The sequence below is a fragment of the Pectinophora gossypiella genome, chromosome 21 (genome assembly GCF_024362695.1).
Source record: "Pectinophora gossypiella chromosome 21, ilPecGoss1.1, whole genome shotgun sequence".
NCBI classification, from domain to species: domain Eukaryota; kingdom Metazoa; phylum Arthropoda; class Insecta; order Lepidoptera; family Gelechiidae; genus Pectinophora; species Pectinophora gossypiella.
The window spans coordinates 5,341,583-5,364,978 of NC_065424.1; the positions used below are offsets into that span (position 1 = coordinate 5,341,583).

Consider the following 23,396-nt stretch of genomic DNA (forward strand, 5'->3'; position numbering starts at 1 on the left):
TTCTGATCAAAATAAAGTGAAGCAACATAATTCTATACCTACGTATCTGATTTATTCTTTTTTATACCAATACATATATGGGTCGTTCTTCTTTTTTATCGACAATAAAAAGACATTTTCTCAATTTATCGGATTTAACATCTTTAAAATTATAACGGCATTAAATATTTTAAAACATCATATAAAGATGTGTCTGTAGAGGACCATTTAGAGGTTCTCTTTATCTTGGTAACATACTTTTCTTTGTAGACACATTCCAAAAAATATTGTGACAGAGTGGTCCTTTTCATCGGAGACAGCATTTTAATTTACCACTCTGTCACAGAATTTTGTGAAAAACAATCAAGCTTCTTTAAGGACTAATTGAGGAACCGATTAGTATTTTGCTTGTATTTTGAGTATAATAAGATAACTATATTTTTGGACAATGGAAACATGAAACAAAATTCTAAATCATAACTTATCAGAAGCAGAACGAAGGACAGATCATTGTCGATAAAAAAGAAGAACGACCCATATACCTCTGCAATTACATTATATTTTTGAATAATTATGTAGGTACCTCGAACAGTGAGAAAATAATTATTAAAAGGACACACGCACACTTTAGCAACAAACAATACATTATCTATGATCTAAATACTTACTAAACATGAATTTATACTCATAAAGTCCGAGCAGGCGTTCGAAAATGAATGAGCATTATTATGTATGTACACTTTACTAAGTACCGCGTCACATTAACTTTTTCGACAAATTGATCTGTGACTCACATTAAAGGTATATTGTACATGATATTGATATGACTACCTACCGCGTCCACGGGTTTGATGCATCAAGTTTTTACAAAAGCTGCTCACCTGCCAAGGTTTCTGCCGCACCAACCAAATCGCCAAATATGCCACCGGTAGCTAGAAAATAAAGTAAATTGTTTACAATAAAAGTATGCAGCTAAGGTTATCGTCATCTGCCAAACTCACCAGGTAGTTTCCTACTAGTCAAATCAGTTACTTTTTACTAAACGTCAAAACACGAAATTAGTATGTAATTTGTAAGTTCATCTTGCGATGGTTGTACAGTCATGAGCAATATAATGTACCCACTTTAGGACTCTGTCGCACTAACATATTTGACATTTAGTGAGACTTACAGTTCAATTTGTCAAAAAAGTTAATGTGACATGGTACCAAAGTGTATACATATTATTATTAATGCTCGTGACCGTACCTCTGATTACTCCAATAGGGATATAGTGGTGAACTTACGTTTACTGTACCATTCTTTTCTTCTCCTCATCCAAGGTACCCTCTTCAGGTAATAGATCAGATAAATAAGTGCCATAACCATGACCACTCAACCAGAGGGCCCGCGTTCCATACCCAGTAGGGTAATTTACTAATTTTAGAAATGAAGTTAATAAAACTGATTCTGGAATGATCCTTTCCAAGTTCTAAATTTAAACTTACCATTCGCATTAGCTGCTAATTCTCCTGTTGCATTCAAAACTCCCGCTGGAAAACAATAAAAAAACAATAATTATGTAGGAAAGTGAGTGAGTCGCTTCTGTAAAAAAACTGGACCTATTAAATTTGCAGGTTAGGTAAGCGGACCTCGTGAAAAACGGGATAATGATAGGGAAATGATGATGATGTAGGAATGTGAGTAAAACGGAACGTTAGATTGATAGAAAGTTAGAAAAACTATGAAAGGATAATGAATTAAAATTGATTAATACCGACTCTACATGGTGTAAATAAAATAAAGATATGAAATTGTTCATAAGGAACCATATTATTACATCAATTAAGTAATATTTTAACATCTTACATTGACTTTACAAAACAGTTTTATTTGTAAATATCTTAATTTTATATTCTATGTATTTAATACGAATGACAGAGCATTGTGTCGAATCTTTTTTAACATTGTTGACCATTATACGTAGTTATGGACTTTATACCTATCTAATTAGGCTCTTAAATGGAGCCCGCATATAGCACGCGACCATAGAATAAGGAATAATACTACACGCGACTACCGACATAATCGATTATATCTAACAATTATTAGATTATAGATCGATATCATCATCATCATCATCAGCCCATTAACGTCCCCACTGCTGGGGCACGGGCCTTCCCTATGGACGGATAGGGAGATCGGGCCTTAAACCACCACGCGGGCCCAGTGCGGATTGATGGTTATTAACGACTGCTAATGCAGCCGGGACCAACGGCTTAACGTGCCTTCCGAAGCACGGAGGAGCTCGAGATGAAAACTTTTTTTTTGTGGTCACCCATCCTATGACCGGCTTTTGCGAAAGTTGCTTAACTTCGACAATCGCAGACCGAGCGCGTTTACCGCTGCGCCACCGAGCTCCTCATAGATCGATATAATTTTTAATATCGATTCTCTCGATAGGTACTTAGATTATTTGGAGGCTCTTTAATCGATTATTCGGCAAAACTATTACGTAAATGTTGGTTAATAAAATTAGGAACCGCGTGCCGCGTGAGATGCTGACTCCATGTTTCGAGTTACGACTAAAGATTATTCCTTACCTCCCACCCCCTCTGCGGCTTTCACCCCTCCAGACAGCGCAGCCCCCAGCACTGTGAACAGGTGTTAAAGTAGTTTAGCTGTCAATTAAGTTCTGCAGTTCCGTACAAAGTGAGAGAGATATCGGAAATAGGGCGTTAACACCACGGAATAGAAGAAAGAGAATGGAATTCTTTGACGTCTTCTGTATTTCCGAATATTCTTAGGAATGAAATTCAATTAATTATGACGGGCAAAATTGAAGGGAGAAGACGTCGAGGGAGGAGGAAGACGTCGTGGCTGCGGAACATCCGCGAATGGACCGGCGTTACAACCGTAGAACAGCTGTTTCGTCTTGCTTCTGACAGAGAAGAGTTCTCAAAGCTGACGGCCAACGTCCAGTAATGGACAGGCACTGGAAGAAGAAGACGAAGTTTTTCCGAATGAATATATCCCGGGTGCTTTCAAGGCCAAAGTGAACAGGCACCTTCTGGGCGAGCTCGATCCATCTTTTGTTTTGTGGAGCAGCGTGGTGGAGTATGCTCCATACCCCCTCCGGTTGATTGAGGGGAGGCCTGTGCCCAGCATTGGGACGTATATAGGCAGTTTATGTATGTATAAATTATTTCAAGATAAATATCGAGGGTTTGCCTTACCTACTCTGAACTTAGAAGAGCAACTTAATATTTCATTGAGAGAACAGGTGCACTGGCTGTCACTTAGAAATGAAGCTCCTAAGTTTAAGCTTACAAATTGGGGGAGGTTCAGTTTAGGGGGAGCACACTACTGTAGGAGATACTCTTCAAACTTAGTCATTTTCAGTAACTTTGGTAATATTTTCGTAAGAGCTTTATTTACTTTTATCGATAGCGTCTGATAGATGCATGCTGGAGTTATACCAGGACCTCGATACCCATCCCGCCGGTAATGTCGACGATTTCCCTCATTCAATCGGTCTTCGGCGCACGAACGACGTAATATACGATCTTGACAACCCGATCACCTAGCCTTAGAGACGGCCAATCAGCTTGCGACAACAAACACTTCATAACCCCAATACCGACCCCTCCGGCGTGGTCGAAGATTTCTCTCATTCAGCACTTATCGCTCGATAGTGACTCTATTGGGTCGTTGCCCACTGGGGTCGATTCCAAATTCCACTCAAACGACGCCCTAAGCCGAGGTTCGCGCCCAACTGGGCACCCTCAAGCCTGTTGTCTTAAATATTATACCGGGTGAGAGCACTCCGGATATTTTGACCGGCCATAAAAGTTAGTGAGTATTATGTAAACTCGTATATTTAGGAGTTTACTTACATCCCAAAAAAGGTTTTGGCACGCAGAGCGCAGAGCCAAGCTGAAAAAGATAAATAATATATTAAGTATCAAACTAATTGATGCGTTTTGATATTTAAGCTACTTATTTTTAAGTTGTCAAGTTCATAACTAATTGTAAGGCCCAACGTTCTTTTAAAATCCAAAAAATATATATTATAATGCTGTAAGTAAGTAAATTTTATAAAATTTCGAAACTTAAAACACCTAACTCTACTTAATTAAAAACTCTTTCGTTGTTGTTTAATAAGAATTTCTATAACTTATACTAAACAAAAAAAACATTACTTCAAATTACATTTTATTAATTTCTTTAGTACTTAGTTAAAAAAAAAATGCTATAATATTCTATAATGGTTCCCAGGAGTGTTTTTTACTGCAAGTAGGTACCCTAACCGCCAAACTTAATTATAACAAAAATAATACTCTAAATAGTTTTAATTTTGCACCACTCTGTTTCAATGTAAAAGCCAAAATACGAACTTCAAACCGTTAAAAGGAAAATTTGATGCAATGAGGGATTTTCTTAGCTACGTTAGATGGCGCTGTACAGAATTTGGATAGCAGAGATAATGCATCTTTTATCTTTGTTTATAGGTATAAATGATGTTCCTTGTAAATACTTTCTTTCTTTCTTTCGTTCTTTCTTTATACCCAGGCACAGCACATCTTCCACCAATTACCTATTATTCTGGTCAAAATAAAGAGAAACAGATATAGGTAGCAACATAATTCTTTACTTATCAGATCGAAATATGAAGCAAGAACTAATTTTAAGTATATATAAGCCTTTGCCAATAGTAAATAAAAAATAAATTATATTTTTAAATAATCATGTTCCGAGCAATGAGAAATTATGTAATCACGTTAAATCTGAACAGCGCCACCTTATTTTTTTTTTGGACAACGTAACCTGAATAGTCCCTCGTCTTATATTTGAGAATGTTCATATACTTAGCAAACAATTTAAATATACATTTTATCACCGAATTGATATATAATGTTTTTACTTAAAAATACTTACCGCGGCAAACAGAATCCACACGAATTTCATTTTAAAATATAAACCACAGGATACGAGTAGGTAGGTTCTCGTTCATTGGCCGAATTCCAGTCAAATAGTAATTAGTTGTCAATTGGTCTATGCTTTTATAAGAGGGCATGCAAACCGTGATATTTACTCAGGTGGTATATATACATTACGGATGAGGCAAGAGGTTTTCGTCTAATATTATGTTAGGTCGACATTACTTTGTATCCACGATCTTCTCAATATAGCATCCTCCATGCTACTTTTTTAGGGAAAAATAGGGCAGTGGTTTCCCTCTTGCCTTCCGCCCCGCAGTACTCTGTCTGACGCGAGTGGGTGCCCAGAGTAGTCTATTTCAAAGTCGTACTAGGACTCCTGTCGCCTCTGCATAGTACTGACATCCTGTGATTTGCCTCTTCCGTCCTGCATTGCCGTACCTATGGCTGCCATCTCCGCCTCTGCAACCGTAGAGGTCTTCATCCGTATCCTTGAAGGATTCTACGTTATACCCCGTAGGTCTGGGTTCCTATCCGAACTCAGCCACCATCTCACTTCGGCCTACTGAAGTAAGAGGCGCCCACCCCCGCGGCCACGACGCATCGAACAGGAATTGCCCCAGTGGAGGGCAGAAAGATGACTCTGTCCCTCTTGTATGAAACCAAAACCCAAGTTGAGAAACAACAAAGTAGGCAGTTGAGTATAACTGTGGGGTTAAAAAGGTCACATCAGAGCAATTCAACTAAAAAAAGAAATATTAGCACTTACTTTCATATGGCCGGCTACCGGCTTACCGGCTATTAACCGTAAAAACACCTCCACCAACCCGCATTGGAGCAGCGTGGTGGAGTATGCTCCATACCCCCTCCGGTTGATTGAGGGGAGGCCTGTACCTAGCAGTGGGACGTATATAGGCTGTTTATGTTATGTTATGTCACTTTCATATGCGCAAATGTCATTCCCATTTTGTTCCATGACGTCACTAATAAAAAATGTCGGCCGAAATGCTTGTATAGAACATAATGGGAAAAAAAGTCTCATTTTGTCCGATGACGTCATGTTCTATGGAACAAATGGTCCTACCCGTTTTTTTTTTTTTTTGACGTGACTTATTGTAGATTTGCCGCAGATGGCATTAACTACTTGGCCGGAGTCCTACTCGTTCTGTGGTGTCCTTTTATAGTAAACATTTTCTTCCTTTCTTTCTTTAAACTGTTCTTATTGTAACAGAAAGTCCTTAACCTAGAAACGACTACGCACATTCACGAAAACACACAACCTGCGTCATTTCGCAATAACATTGTCAATGGCTGAACGAATTTTAAGTAATAGAGTACCTATTATTCCTTATTTTTATGGTAATAAGTAGCGTGACGCATTTAAAAACTCATAAGGACATTGATGTTAATTATAAACCCAAAAACTGACGTATTTAAGTTGTCTATAATGTTTATTTCAATGTTCCTTACTTTTTTAAATGATGTAGCCCCCATGATAACATACTCAGCCATGCCCTGGAGTGTTTTCATTTTACATAACATACATAAAAAGCCTATATACGTCTCTAACTAACTGCAAAATCATAGTGTTATATTTATTTTCTAAAGATCGGAAAGAAGAAAATTTTTAAAAACTTATTTTCAATCAAAACTGCCTTTTTCAAACTGATGGCTTATCTTTTTCGTAACTCATCCTGCAAACATGATAAACTCCACGCTGCTCCACATTTTGTAGCAATTTATCACGAATTTATTTAAATTAACTTGTGTTAATTTTACTTTATTTGGTAAATAAATAATTTTTATTTTAGCTGGACATTAAAGAGAACTGACAAAATTTAGGAACGCTCAACAGTGCTGCCGCCTACATTTGAGTTTCTAGTTTAACTTAAACTGCATATAGTTTGTATGTAGGTATATCTAACTTCCCAAGTTACAGCGAACTCGACTTGAATTTTCCTTTACATTTGAAGGCAGAAATTTAAGCATTAGGAAAGCTTTAGAGCCATTACGAACACGTTCGTTGAGCACAGACTTAAGAATCACGCCATTTTCAGTCTAAACCCTTAAGAGGGTTATACAACATTATTCTCTACGGAAGAATATTAGAGTGATTTAGTAGAAGTACATCATAAAAAGGAAGCTAGAAGGAAAGAGAGGAAAGGGAAGACCGAGGAGAGCTTCATCATCATCAATTTAAGAGTCACGCTCTTGTCGGTGTAGCATTTTCCATTCCAGTCTATCAAAGGCCAATTCTCCTCTCTCTCCTCTCCTCTTCTCAATCCTTGACTGCCCTATAAGAGGAGAGCTTATATGGAACAAATGAACCGGGTGAGAGCCTTCAGCACTCCCCATTTGTCCGGCCAAGTAGTTAATGCCATCTGCGGCAAATCTACAATAAGTCACGTAAAAAAAGGAACAAATGAAAAACAAGGCGAACGTCGTGTCTTATAACGAAGTCTACGAACTGGCCTTTGACAGACAAGAATAGAGAAAGCCTAACCGTCAAGAGCGTGTCTCTTAGGTTAACAATGAGTAGGACTACTCCTACTCCATACCTCCTCCGATTGATTGAGGGGAGGCCTGTGAATTCTGTTGTCGGTGTAGCATTCTCCATTCTTGTCTATCAAAGGCCAATTCCTTCTCTTCCTTATAAGATACGACGTTCACCTTCTCTTTAACCTGTTCCACATAAGCTCTTCTTGGTCTCCCCTTCCTCTCTTTCATTGTAGCTTCCCTTCTATGATGTTTTTAATTAATTCGTCGTGTTTTGTTAAGTGTCTAATCATCTTGGCTCTTCTGTCCTCAATAACAAGCAGATTTGACACTTATCAAGCAGTTTTTACCCTGACACCAGGGTTGATGAGGTTTGTAATTCACCTCAAACGATGGAAGAAGAAGAAGAAGTTTATCAGCAAGTCAGACATGCTTATATTTTAATGGCAAGAAGTAAGAAGGGGCATAATTAAATCCTTTAATGCGGGTAATAAAGCATTGCGGGAGGCTGAGCCGGCTTATGGAGATTAATAATTAATTAAAATGTTGGTAATTAGATGCGGTGGGTAGAGTTTTGAATATGTTAGGTAAGTATAACCTATATTTTGATTTATAACTTAGTCATCCGTGGTAGTCCTGTTCGGACAACGCGTGTCTTACATGGTAGTGTCATGGGTTTGAATCTCGTTTCGGCTAAACCACTGAATTCTAGTTTAGAAGTTTAAATTCATTGTCCGATCATAGATAATTTAAGGTTTACGAACCAGTTCTGTTAGACCAACGTGTTAGGTGGCCGTATCGCCGTATATAATGGTCGAGCCAACTGTGTTAGTGAAAACTGCACTTCAGATAAATGAATAAATAATAATTCATTGGTGCAAGTCCGATATCGGGGTTTGAGATTCAATGTTTGCTAGATTAGCTTTTAGTCTAAACCTAAATTGAATTTAAGTCAAATAAAATGTGCCGCCAGAATACAAATCCGGTTTTTGATATTTAAACCGTAATCTTAGCTAACATAACACAGTTATGGTTTTAAGATTAAGCGATATATTGCCACAACCTAAAAAATGTTTTCGTGAAGGACTCGGTTGGTACCGAGAATGTCTACACAGTCTACAAAAAGTGCATGCTGTCTGTGGAATTCTCTGCTTGAAAACAGGAGAGGTGTGTCATTGAAGTCCTTTAAAGGGCAAGTCAAAGCGCATTTCCAAGATACAGGCTTAAGCTTAGTTTGGGACTCAGGGTTTAACAATTAATTTGTGCAATCATGTGTAAACCCAAATTGGCCCCGATTCCTGCAGGCACCGCATAATTTTATTTTAAGTTATATCCGTCATTTTCATATCCGTCGAAAAGGAAAGGGACGGATGATTCACAGCTCTTAATTTTAGGAAGAATGAGTAAATGAATGAATAACCCGGGCGAATCAAAAAGGTACGTCCCTGGTATGCAATCCGTTTGACGTGCTGTCTACTTAACTGTGTCGGGTTATTGACTGATGTAAAATTTTTAGACGGTTGGTTTAGATTTGTGTTTAAAATTGACGTGTGTTCCATAAATTTTATGCTTGTCGATTACCCGTCCCTTTCCTTTTCGGCGGATAAGAAAATGACAGATATAACTTAAAATAAAATTAGATGGTATTTACAGGAATTAGCACCATTGTAAACCTAAATTGTACAAATCAATTTTTTAAATAAATCAATTATTATTATTATTTCCTTAGTTCTAATTCCTCTTCTTCTTCATAACCTATCTACTCCTTTTCTTCATATAAAGTAGTTTATTTATTGATATTTTATTATAAGAATAGGTATTTGACTAGGTCAAAGATAAATTATAAAATGCCAATCTAGAAATAGAAGCCACTCTTAGATGATCAAAAATCAATCTCATTTTTTTTACTTATCGTAACTTATTCTATTTAATTATTTTCAAATTTCGAGTACGACGTTTGACCGCTTTTATTGATGACGTCACAGGACAGTCCCAAAGTTCTGTCATATATGAAAATAGTGATAAAATAAAAAGTACCAATAAGTTTATAAAAATTTATATATCAATTTAAAGTATATTTATTAAGAAATGAAAATAACTTAAAATTATTCGAAATGACCTCCCTTGTTTTTAATAACTTCCCTCAAACGCCGCGGCCAGTCATCTATCGCAGCACGCACCATATTCATGTCTATTTCAGCGACGGCTTTAATTATGGCTGACTTCAGGCTCGCCAAATTTTTGTGGGGTTTAGCACAGACCTTGTTCTCTAAGACCTGCCAAATTTTATAATCCAGAGGATTAAGGTCCGGACTGGAGGAAGGCCAATCTTCGTGTCTAATAAAGTAAATTTTTTGATGGTCGAACCAGGCTTGAGTAGTTTTGGCTTTGTGTGCAGGCGCAGAATCCTGCTGGAACACGAAATGATGTCCTGAAAATAGCGTGTTGGGCAGATCTTTGACAAGCCGATTCAAAACCGTCTCTTGGTACACTTTTGCACTGGTTTTGACACCTTTTTCGCAGAAATGAACCTCCGTTGGCCCATAGTAAGAGACACCTAACCAGACCATCACTGAAGATGGATGATGCCCATGTTGAACCCGCGGAACTTTTTTTCCTGCTTCTTCAGAGTTCTCTGCGTACACTCTATCGTTTTGCTTATTGTACTTTTCTTCTATATCAAAAATTTTTTCGTCTGTAAAAAGTATGTCACGGTGTCGGTTTCTCGCGTACCGTTTTAATAACAACCGGGATCTTTTGAGTCTAATTGCTTTCAGGCGGGCATTAAGTAAGTGTCCACTCTTTTTCTTGTATGCTCGCAACTTAAGGTCTTCGTTTAAAACCTTTTTGACTGTTTTTCTACTGACCCCCATCTGCAAAGCCATCAGTTTCTGTTTTCGGACAGGATTTCTTCGTATGCGCGCCTTTATCGCTTTGATCACTGCTGGTGTTCTTGCGGAGCGAGGCCGGCCAGTTCTTTTCTTGTCCTCAACACTTGAGACTTCATTATACCTATTTATGGTACGATACACAAACCTAAGTGTTATTTTCAAATTTTTGAGCAACTTGAAAATGGTACTCGGCGAGTGTCCACAGCGATGCAACGCTAAAATTGCGATTCGGTTTTCTTTCAAGGTCCACTCCATCGTAATAAATCACGGCAAATGATCATTTTTTGTTTTAAAATAATTGTCAAACATTCAAAAATGGAACGCCATAAAATTTTTCTAAAAGCATGTTCGAAATTTAAAAATAATGTGCCTGTGACAGAACTTTGGGACCGACTACGTATATAAGCTGTTTATGTTACGTACTCGTAAGTCTATCTATCTTTGTATTTTATTTTCATACGTAAGTACTAATAAGTATTTGTAAGTATTCCCATGCTGCACTATCCCGCTATATTACATAATATTAAATATCTCCTATACCCAAAGGTTGTCTGGAAGAGATTGCTACTTCATAATAAAGTCGCCTATTGTACTATTTCTATTTCTGTTTCGTTTTACTTTCTGTGTGTGCAATAAAGTATTTAAATATATTGTTTTAGGTTTACGCGGTTATTATCATAATTAAAACATATAATAACGGGTTCTTACCGCGTTTAAATCAGGGATATGAGACAAAAAACTCACAAAACACAAGAGGGTAGACAGACATGTCTGCCCGTAGAAAATTATGGATCTACCTACTCTACTCCAATCTCATCAGTCATCTCGTGATCATGGCACTTGCAACAGTGTCGAAATATCGGGAGTCTCATATCTCACTCTCATATTTAAACGCGGTAATAACCCGTTATTATGTGTTTCTTATGTTATGCCTACAGGGGAAATAGTAGACAAGTATTTTAACTTCTCTTTGTCTATGGTAGTTTATGTCGTACATTTCAAAAGCTAGAATTTTCTTGGACTTGAGGCCTTCGGCTCGTGAAACTTTTATTCAGCTGAAATACTGCCTCTCCAGTTAACATTTTACTGTGTTGCATTCTGTACACTCACATCCGAAATTGGGTGTGGATTTTGTGCAAAGTAGATAAAGTGTGAAGTAGATAAGTATTGGGTGGTGTATTAGGTTCGAGATAAATTACGAAATTCTGATTAAGTACTTAAGAATAAGAATAAAATAAATTAAAGACAAACAAACAGTCTCCGTGGTCTAGTGGTTAGAGCGTTAGGCTCACGATCTGGAGGTTCGGGCTCAATTCCCGATGGGAACATTGTCGAGATCACTTTGTGAGACTGTCCTTTGTTTGGTAAGGACTTTTCAGGCTTGAATCACCTGATTGTCCGAAAAAGTAAAGTGCTTGTTGTCGCGAGCTGATTGCCTCTATGATGCTAAAACAATCTGGTCGACAGCAACTGGATCTCATATTGCTTTCGCGCAAAACGATGACCAGCGCAATGTCCTAATCAAACGAAGGCGCACAAAGTGATTTTATGAATTGTCCTCACCAGGATTTGAACCCGGGAGCTCCGGATCGTGACCCCAATGCTAAACCACTGGACCACAGAGGCCGTTGATGATTTGCCTCATTCAGTGTTCCTCACTATCGGCCCACTAGGGTCGATTAATTTTTTCAAATATAATTCCCTGAGACGTCACTCTGAACCGAGGTTCGCGCTCAACTGCGCACCCTCAGGCCTGTTGTCTTAATTTTTTTACTGGATGAGAGCCCTCAGCGCTCCCCATTTGTCTGGCCACGTACTTTTTATTTATTTATTGAGGAAAGCTTGCCTGTACTATCTGTTTTCTTTGTATGTTTCTTGTGTCTGTGTCATTGTGTACAAATAAATAATAAATAAAGCTATTAACAGCACGGAACCTTAAATAAAAACGTACAAATAAGCTAGAATGAGGCCAATTACAAGCTTCCACATACATAATGCCATTTGCGGCAAATCTACAATAAGTCACATCCAAAAAGGAGTAATATTTTCTTAGTCATAATGTCTACCCGACGACGGCAAAACGAGAGTTATGTTTAGTTAGTTTAATAATAAGTAACAAAATGTTTCGTATTATCTGGCTGACTGTACCATGAAGCTGGAGCAGCATCCACAAGAACTCGGGGCCTCTAGAGCACGGTAAATCACCAGGTTACGAGCATGCACCACTGGGCACATATATAAACCCACGGTTGTAATCCAAATCGGGGTAGGCAGAGTTTTGGCGGTTCTACGGCTTACGCTGCCAAGTTTTTCAATTTTCAAACTTGGATGCAATGCACTACGTATGTTACGGGTTGGGTTGTGTAATGGTCATGCGCATGAAAACGTGTCAGGTGACAAATATCTACAGGGTGTTAGTGACATCATAACGAGCACTTAGGGGGATGATTCCCCTCATGATTCTGAGTTAATGTCAAGTGGAATTTTCCATCGCACATGTTTTTTTTGTTTTTTTTTTTTAATTATTTTCAATTCTAGTGGAAAATTCCACTTGATATTAACTCAGGATAATGAGCTGAATCATTCCCCTCAGTATTCGTTACTTACAGAAAAAACTAATAACATAGTAAGTGATGATAAATGTTTTAACTTTAATACACACTTCCTCTCTTCCCTTCAACGTCGCTGTGCCCTACAGGGTCCATGTTTTAGTTCCTATGCCTATGTAACACCCCATTGTACTACATGGAATGCAATAACTAATTGAGAATTGAGCCTATAAGGGTTCCATTTTCCTTTTAGGGCTCGGAAACCTAGTACGGTATCATCTAACTTCAAAAAAATCAGATGATTCAAGCCTACCATGTCTACCAAACAAACGACAGACACAAAGACATTTCGACAATGCCCCCATCGGGAATCGAACCCGGACCTCCAGACGTCGGCCCACGGACTCGTATACTGGATGTAGGTTACTTGGAAACTTAGTTAACTAACTTAATAATGGTGCTCATTCCAGCACACACCTTCTAATTTTAAGTTATAAGTACCTATCATTTTCTTATCCGCCGAAAAGGAAAGGGACGGGTAATCTAAAGGCATATTTATGGGACACACGTCAATTTTAGGCAGAAATTAAAAAAAAACCCTTCCTAAATATATTAAAAAACCTTTTGTATATCGGCCAATAATCCGACAGAACTAAGTAATTAAGTTGAGAGAAATATATCAGCGAGATCTTATTTTATTCGCCCCGGTTATTCATTCATTTTAAAATTAGATAACATTGTCAATCATACGTCGCTTTTCTTTTCAGCGGATGAGAAAATGACAGGTATAACTTAAAATAAAATTAGGATGTGTCTGCAGGAATCGGGGCCATTCAAAAATATGATATATTATATATATTATATTCATCAATATAAAATATTTGTCTAATTAAAATACAATGCGGCCACCGGTACGTGTTTGTCTTGACAGTTTTTCAAGTTGTGTCAATGTTTGTTTAATACATAAATATCCATACTAACAGTAATAAAGTACAGAAATACTTTTCTGTCTGTCTGTTATCTTTTCTCGTTAATCCGATTTTAATGAAATTCGATATGGTGATACTCCGACATCCAGAAAAGAACAAGATAGTTTCTATTTCTCAAATCATCTCTTAAAAGGATGAAACGGGAGTGGAAAAGAACGAGTCACACGTGGTACCGAAACGACGCAGACGCAAAACTGGTTACCATAGAGCAATTTCCCACTTTTTTATTAAAACTGGCGCTTACCACTGGCGTCATAGCACATTACAGAATACCTAGTTCATATATGTATTATTCCAGTAAATGTTATGTACTTGCTGTATACATAAAGAAAACCAAACCAACATAATAACGTAACTCTGAAACCAAAACCTTTCATAAACGCCTACCTATTTGTACATAGCAAAGCAACGTGAGAGTGTTTGCTCAAAACTCTCGGGCAGGCGGTTGCCCAGAGGCTTTTATTTGCTGAAAAGATAAACATCGGCCTCTGGCTGTGAACTTCTTCCAACATGTTCAAGAGTTCAGTACTAATGAAACTCGATCTGAGTTATAAGCTTAATAAGGTATATTCACCACTTGGCTTTGTGGTGTTGTGTTAGAATCTATGACCTTAGCGTACGTACCTTTATAGTGTTCCGAACCAAAATGGTAAAACGGAACCCGTATGGTGAGTGCATAGAATAAGGAATAATGAAGTTTGCTACAAAATTATAATTGGCTTGCGACGGTGCGGGCGCCTCAATCTTACTCCAGTAAGGCGGTTATTTTGTTGGCAGTATTGGACTCCAGTGAATAAAATCCTCAAGTCGAAGACGCAAATGTCAACTTAAAATACCAAAATGCTCAGCTGAGGCCGAGTTGAGTGGAGGAAGAGTCGAGTGGAGGAAGAGTCGAGTGGAGGAAGAGTCGAGTGGAGGAAGAGTCGAGTGGAGGAAGAGTCGAGTGGAGGAAGAGTCGAGTGGAGGAAGAATCCAGTGGAGGAAGAGTCGAGTAAAAGAAGAGTCGAGTGGAGGAAGAGTCGAGTGGAGGAAGAGTCGAGCGGAGGAAGAGTCGAGTGGAGGAAGAGTCGAGTGGAGGAAGAGTCGAGTGAAGGAAGAGTCGAGTGGAGGAAGAGTCGACTGGAGGAAGAGTCGACTGGAGTAAGAGTCGAGTGGAGGAAGAGTCGAGTGGAGGAAGAGTCGAGTAAAAGAAGAGTCCAGTGGAGGAAGATTCTAATGGAGGAAGATTCGAGTTAACATATAAGAATACGGGTGTTAATCTGTTTTGATTATGGCAGCCGATATTTTAAGTCATCGAGTTGTAACAGTAATGTTTAGTAAAGGGTTTTACGAAGTGAACCGCAGGGAGCAAGTCGGTTTAATCTAACTTGTCGCTAAGTCTTATTGTGTACTTGACTCGAGTTAAGTAAGAACACCACACCACACAGTGTGTTTGTCGTAATGAGTTTTGTTTAGATAACTGCGGTGATATGGCTCAAATTATTGTCGGGGATGTATATGGGACTATTGTTTTCGTTTTCCAATGATGTGGGGTAATTATTATGAGCATTAATTAAATTTTAGAATTCATGTTTACGTCATAAATTGTTACTTATCACGTGCTAAGTGGTGAAGGAACACCACGTGAGGAAAGCCACATTCCCGAGAAATGCGTTTCGGAGGTATGGACCAAACCTGTATTGGGCTGGTTTTCCCTTCGGGATGGAAGTTCACAATGCAGTCGCTTCTATGAAAAACCGGACCTGTCAAATCTTGGGCAAATAATATGTATGAGTATAACAGGCTTCTTGAAAACCAAGACAAATGAAATACTTTTGTACGAAACGTCAAAACGAAAGTTTTCTTTGGAGTTTGTATGGAAATACTGTCCTGTGACGTCATCAATAAAAGCGATCAAACATCGTACTTGTTGTTACTTACTCATCATCATCAGCCCATTAACGTCCAACTGCTGGGGCACGGGCCTTCCCTATGGATGGATAGGGAGATCGGGCCTTAAACCATCACGCGGGCCCAGTGCGGATTGATGGTTATAAACGACTGCTAATGCAGCCGGGACCAACGGCTTAACGTGCCTTCCGAAGCACGGAGGAGCTCCAGATGAAAACTTTTTTTTGTGGTCACCCATCCTAAGACCGGCCTTTGCTAAAGTTGCTTAACTTCAACAATCGCAGACCGAGCGCGTTTACCGCTGCGCCACCGAGCTCCTCTTACTTACTCGTAATTCATAAATAAAATTCGAAAGTAACTCGGAAAAGTAAAATGAGATTGATTTTTGATTTTGTATATTTGCCTCAAATGGCATTAACTTCTTGGCCGGACAAATGGGGAGCGCTAAGGTGTCTCACCCGGTAAGTGCCAAACAGTAGTGCTTAAGAATGCAAAGGAAATCTTCAGGTTAGGTAAGCGGACCCTGTAAAAAATGGGGTGACACTTGGGAGAATGGTGATGTAAGTATTTTTATGTCAATTCAATTCAATTCAATTCTTTATTTATAATAAATATTACACGTCAACAAATATTTCGATGAGTAGGTACACATTATATAGATTACTTTACAATATATATATATATATATATATATATATATATATATATACTAGCTGGTACCCGCGACTTCGTCTGCGTACTTTTAATTTGAATATTATTAGGATTATTATTAGGATTATATTAAAGGAACGGTATAGATTTGGGTATTATTTATTTATTATTTGAGAATTGTGAAGGCCGAAATGAATGCAGCCCGCGAGATCACTGCGACCTCGTCAGATCTATTGTGACCTAAATCCCTACATTTAAAAATTCTCCTCTAGACCAATCCGTTCGAAGAGATCCAACGTCTTTTTGGGAGAAAGTTACACGACTTCCTGGGGCTCCATTATGTAGTCTCCAAGTGTACGGCTTCTACTATGTATGAGAGCCTCACAGCTGCACAGCAGATGTAGTGGCGTCTCATCTTCCCCTAAACAGAATCCGCATAAAGGAGACTCGGTCAGCTCCATTCTGTGTATGTGCTTATTGAGTCTGCAATGCCCCGTGAGGGCCCTTATTAAAATCCTAACCTGCCCCCTAGTGAGAGTAAGGATTTCTGATGAGAATTTCTTAGAAAAAGGTCTAATCAGCTGCTTCGAATGTTTCAGGCCAACTGAGTTGGGCCAAAATTCCTTGGATTCATTTCCTAGTCGCACCCCCAGATGATATCTAGAGGTGCTTTTCGAGATCCTACAGAAGGGTTCGGGTCCGATTAGACTTGTTCCCGATCCCTCTCTCGCAAGTTCGTCAGCAATTTCGTTGCCTTTAATGTTAGAGTGCCCTGGGACCCAGCCTAATGTTATCGAGTTTGAGGCCCCCAACTTATTCAGACTATCTATACACTCTAGAATGAGTAATGAGTCTACTTCAGTCGCCGCCACTGCCTTAAGAGCAGCCTGGCTGTCCGACAGTATGAGAATGTTACTGTTTGTGTTCTCAAAATTTTGGTGCACACAATCAATGATGGCATACATCTCGGCCTGAAAAACTGTGGCGTGTGCCCCCATGTTGGTTACCCTCTTTCGCTTGGGGCACCCTCCGTATACACCCGCCCCTGAAAGCCCGTCTCGCTTAGAGCCGTTGGTAAACCACACCTGATCCGCACTGGGAAAGGGCAAGGGTACAGTTCTAGACCTCTCCTCTCTCTCTGGTATTACCACCTTGAAGTACCTCACAAAGTTATGAATCCCGACCATGACGTCTGAGGGCATCGTCATAACCGGGTCAGTCATAAGGTCCTCTTTGAGCTTTCTCATGACAGTTGCTCCTCATGTCGTCTTACCCCTTTCCTGAGCTCGGAGCATAGCGAGTCTAGCTTCCCCGATTATGTACAGATGGAGTGGAGGCAGGTTTAGTGCCGCCTCCATTGCCAAGGTTGGTGTGGACGACATAGCTCACGTTATTATCATGCAAGCCATTCTTTGGACGCTGGTTAGGTCCGTAATGTAGGTCCCAATAGATGCCTTTTTGAACAATGCTGCACAGCCGTTACCAAAATATCCCATACAAACTTTCAACCCCTATATTAACCTCTTCATCCCTTTTTTTCGTAATAAAGGCATATGTTCTTTCTCAGGGTCTAAAGATTGTCTTTGCCAAATTTCATCATTAATCGGTTGAGAGGTTTAAGCGGGAAAGCGTAACAGACAGACAGACAGAGTTACTTTCGCATATATAATATTAGTAGGGATTCCCTAAATTATGGCGCCTACCTACCCCCTAAGTTAGAAAAGTGATCAAATACTAACTTGAAGTCTTAGTAACACTCAGTTTAAAAAAAAAAAACATCAAAATCATTTCAGTAGCTATGGCGTCATGCGCTTCTTGACACGATCACGCTAGATTTCCGCGGGAATGAGGCATTTTCTCGCCGTAAAAAGTAGCCTGTGTCCGTGCCTAGCATCCTATCTTTAAATAAACCAAGTCTTATAAAAATCCGTTCAGACGTGAATGAGGTAAACTTTTAAAACAAACTTAAAAATCACTAACTTAATTAGTTTTCTGCCTACTGCCTACGCCTTAAGTACGATATCATAAATATTAATAGTTTTTATCCTTTTCTAGGTTACTATCTATCACCTAACTAAATTTCATCAAAATTCGTTCAGCCGTTTAGGCATGATAGAGCAAAACTCCCAGCAAAAACCATAAAAAATCACTAACTCAATTCAGTTTTCTGCTTACTTCCTACCCCCTAAGTACGATGACGTAATCATTTTGATCCTATATCCGTTTTTAGGTAACCATCTATTACCTTACTAAATTTCATCAAAATCCGTTTAGCCGTTTAGACGTGAAAGGGCAAAAGTCCCAACAAAAACGACAAAAAATCACTAACTCAATTTAGTTATCTGCCTACTGCCTACCCCCTAAGAAAGATGGCGTGATTATTTATAGCCTATGACCATTTCTAGGTTATCATCTATCACCATACCAAATTTCATCAAAATCCGTTCAGCCGTTTAGGCGTGAAAGAGTAACAGACAGACAGACAGACAGACAGACAGACAGACAGACAGAGTTACTTTCGCATTTATAATATTAGTATGGAGTATGGTATTCGTATATATATATATATATATATACGAATACTGAGGGCGATAATTCAGACCATGATTCTGAGTTAATATCCAGTGGAATTTTCCGTGAAAGTTTTCGTTACGATGTCACGAACTCCCTGTATAAACGCACTTTTCGCCAGCCTCGCAATAAGCTTAGAGTGTATATTTGTATGTGAACCCCTTACAGAGGATATGAATAATACGTTTATCCACAAATCTTCAAGGATATCACATAATATTTGTGCTGGCTTATCTAAAGATAACGTTCTTAACATAGAGTTGATAATATATCTTTCTCACTCAGTGGTGAGTATAGTACATGTTTGTCTATATTTAGAAATATAATGGCCCCTATTCCTGCAGACACCTCCTAATTTTACTTTAAGTTATAGCTGTCATTTTCTTGTCCGCCGAAAAGAAAAGGGACGGATGATTGACAGCTCTTAATTTTAGAAAGAATGAGTAAATGAATGGATTACCCGGGCGAATCAAAAAGGTATCTCACTGGTATGCAAACCGTTTCACGTGTACTTTCAACATAATTCTGGCGGGTTATTGGCGAATGTAAAATTTTTAGACGGTCGTTTTGGTTTGTACTTAAAATTGACGTGTGTTCCATAAATTTTATGCCTGTCGATTACCCGTCCCTTTCGTTTTCGACGGATAAGAAAATGTCAGATATAAAATAAAATTAGATGGTGTTTATAGGAATTAGCTCCTATAATAATCTATAGTTTTCTTCTTCTATCGTGTGGGTTGTCAGGTGGATTACCAACCTCATCAACCCTGGTGTCAGGGTTATAATGTTTTAGGCAGACATTTAAAAAACCCTCCCAAATTTTTATATTGGCTAATAACCCGACAGAATTAAGATAACAGCACACGTTAAACGGGTTGCATTTCAACGAGATGCCTATTTTAGGTACCTATTCGGGGGTTACTACGTGTTGGCTTCGGCCCCACGAACGCCTTCCAAAAGTCCGGGACTCCATAGGCCCGAGATATGGAAACGATATCATAAAATATATAAATAATAAATATGGAATGCCCAATTCTATTCGCTTTCAAAGCATCGGTGGCATAGCCGACAATAATACAAAGTACATTGATAAGAATTGATTGGTCATATCTCCATAATATAATGTCGTCATTTTGCGTTATTTAGTGCCGGTTTATAGTGCTGTGAAATTAGGTTACCTGTGAAATGTAGTTTTGTGTTTACTGTGTGATTTCTATGGAAATGTCTGTGATTAAAGGTTTGTTTACACTGATTATTCAATCTCAATCTTTCAATATTTGTTTACCTTTTTCCTCACCTTATGGTTGTCTGGAAGAAATCGCTTTAAGCGATAAGGCCGCCATTTGCCATGTACTTAGTTAAGAGACTTTTTGTAATTATTTCTTTTTATTTTGGTGCAATAAAGTGTATTTGTATTGTATTATACATTGTTTTAAGTTTACGCGGTTATTATCATAATTAAAGCACATAATAACGGGTTCTTACCGCGTTTAAATGGGGATATGAGACTCCCGATATTTCGACACTGTTGCAAGTGCCATGATCACGGGATGATGTCATCCCGTGATGAGACTCCCGATATTTCGACACTGTTGCAAGTGCCATGATCACGGGATGACATATCCCCATTTAAACGCGGTAAGAACCCGTTATTATGTGCTTTAATTATTTGTATTGTATGGGTGAATTGCAAAAGCGAAAAAAAAAGTTGTCTTGGCTGAGAACGGTAGTGCAAAGTTCTGTTAAATGATTTTGAATATTTTTTCTGGGTAAAGTAAGTAGTCCTCTACCTTGGCAAAAAAAATCATTCAGTTTCAGCAACTGTAACACGCTGAAAAAATTTTTTAAAGTGTCATTTTATCATTTCGGTAGCTTGTCCGTAACTCATTATCGCTTATAAAATGTCTTGCTCTACAATTATTTTCTATTATTGGGATTTAAATTGATAGAATTTCGTTAAATTATTAAATAATCTAACAACAAAAACTATTTCTGTCTGTTTACCTTCCTTCTCGTACATTTGACAGGCAGTTAAATTTTGTCCGAAAAAAAGTTATCATTTCAGAGGACAGTAAGTTTTGGTAGAATAACTCCGTCAACATTGCGTCTATGACACCTCCTTACCTGCCAACACCTCGCATTGGTTCGGCTCGACCGCTAGATGTGAACATACCCGTCACAGCGTGTAATGGTTTCCCGCCAAAAAAAGAAATTTATCATTTCGGTGATAGGGGGACAAAAAAAAATCAGTAAAAAATCATTTCGGTAGCCATTATAACTCGTGTTAGATTAGTTCAATTTATTTCATATTGATGTGTTAAATCGGCTGCAAGTACTGTTTTGTTTGAGAAGTGTCGATTTTTCGATAGTTATTTAAATTCACAGTTTATACAAAAATAACCTGTTTTTTATCATCTCGGTGTTATCATTCCGGTGGATTCGGTGGACTGAAATACCAATAACAGTCCATGGGAATGATAAGTAACACTGAAATGATAAAACCGTTAAGTTTTAGAGATCCGTGTGTTAAATTTTAGTTTCGAATTAGGTATTGTTTTAAGGGCCTTTTTAACAGTTCTGTGGAGATATTTTATTTTTCCTCGAGATGATCTCATGGTTTTCCAAAACCATTTTGGGTGATTGGAAAACGTCATATAACCTTCTATCAAACTCATCTTTCTGCTTTTCTCGGTAACCTTGAATACCCAGACTTATCCATTCTTTAGATCCTGGTGGACACTGGCCTGGATAAAATAGTTTACACCAGTGTCTACCGATCGCACAGCGGTAACTCTGAGACAAACAGGTGATTCACCTACCTCAGTAGGACAGTGGAGTTGGCACGGCGGAGGTATCTCTCAGCGCAACTTGTTCTTCTCCGGGACTCCAACGCCCACCAGCAAGAGTGGTTGTTCCCATTCCAGAAGACCAACCATGCTGGCAAAGAGGCGCAAGCTTTTGCCATGTGTGGCAAAATCTCTCACATCTCGTGAATTGCGTTACAAAGATACCTGACGTTGCTAACTATAGCGCCAACTGCTTGGACCTTTTGCTGATAACTGATCCGGACCAATATCAATCTCTATCAGTGACTTCCCCCTTGGGAACATCCGACCATTGTCTGGTGAGATATGTGTCTGTCTATTCCCCACCTGATTCTAGCCCCAGAGGATCGAGGCAAATATGGTGACACACGCTAGCAAATTGGGATGAGATGCGGCACTTCTTCGCAAACCTATCCTTGGCGTGAGGTTTGCTTTTCTTCAGAAGACTCGACGAGCTGCGGAGATGCCATATTAGTTGTCAGGCAATGGAATACTCTATCCCATTTTCTGACATATCATCTGACGATAAGGCTCGCTCATGGTACATCGCGGAGTATGCTAGTGCAGAAGCTCTAATATGCCTCCTAACATGCGGGCTCTGAAAAATTCCCTGAATACCGCTGCAAAGTCTTGCAAGAAGACAATGCGCAGGGCACGTTTCGACAATATTGGCCAAATTGATGCCAAACTGACTGAGCTGGTAGTAAAACCTTTTAGCCGCTAGTCAAATCGGTCGAAGCAAACTTCTGCCGTATAAAAATGCTTCGCACTCTAGACGTGAATAAGGTCAGTAGTCCTGATGATATCCCAGCAATAGTACTGCGGAACTGTGCACCTGAATAGTCTCCTACTGACACGCCTCTACCTGCTCTCTCTGGGTTCAGGACAATTCCCGAAACCATGAAACCTTGCCAATGTGCAGTGTATGCCCAAAAAAGGCACTCGTACCAACCCTGCTAACTACCGCCCCATCTCGGCACAACCGCCGCTAATCCTGAACAACCGCCTCCTGGCGTACCTTGAAGCCAACAATTTACTCAGAGATAGGTCAACTGATGTTCTTCTTGTGTATGCTACACGCTTATGGAGTGAGGCAATCTAGAATCAAGGCGAGGATCTTGTTATGTCCCTTGATATATTCAGGATCCCTTCTAGTCTATGTAATTGGATAGATAGGGATAGATTGATTCGGGTAGTAGTTGATGGGTGCTTGTCTGATCTACATGCTATTAATGCCGAACTTCCTCTGGGATCTGTTCTCTCCGCCACGTTTTTTCTATCAATGATCTGCTGATTATGCCCGGTATCTTTAGGCATGCAGACGATAGCACAGTGACGGAGAGATACATGTCCAATGCACGCGTAAGCACCAGAGATGATAGTGCCCTCAGAGAGGATCTTGTGAATCGTGTGAAACTGCCCCTTAAGTTCGTCTCAGACTGGGGTGATAACAAGTAGGTTGGACTCAACGCTTCCATGACCCAGGCGTGTCTGTTCACCGCAAAACGGAGTCCTTTCCTCCTGACTGGGACTTTCCGGAGTGAATTACCAACCATCTCGAGCTCTTTGGTATGGATATAACTTCCAACTCGTTATAATCTAGGAGACTTCAAGACTAGGATGAATAGGCATTTGC

General features: G+C 39.1%; 2 protein-coding genes across 2 annotated transcripts in view; one reads left to right on the forward strand and one right to left on the reverse strand.

Moving 5' to 3' along the window:
- Positions 1-2,561: 2,561 nt before the first annotated feature.
- Positions 2,562-23,396, reverse strand: part of LOC126376613 (KH domain-containing, RNA-binding, signal transduction-associated protein 2-like) — a 415,821-nt gene continuing 394,986 nt past the window's right edge. Inside the window, exons 13-14 of the mRNA XM_050024114.1 lie at positions 3,855-3,894; positions 2,562-2,612 (exon numbers count right to left, since the gene is read on the reverse strand). The gene's annotated coding sequence lies outside the window, so the exon portion shown is untranslated. The remainder of the gene's footprint in view (positions 2,613-3,854; positions 3,895-23,396) is intronic.
- The window catches only part of LOC126376470 (transient receptor potential channel pyrexia-like), a 32,925-nt gene continuing 29,601 nt past the window's right edge, over positions 20,073-23,396 (forward strand). The window contains exon 1 of the mRNA XM_050023857.1: positions 20,073-20,172. Within this exon, the coding sequence (XP_049879814.1) occupies positions 20,151-20,172 (22 nt within the window). The 5' untranslated portion in view covers positions 20,073-20,150. The remainder of the gene's footprint in view (positions 20,173-23,396) is intronic.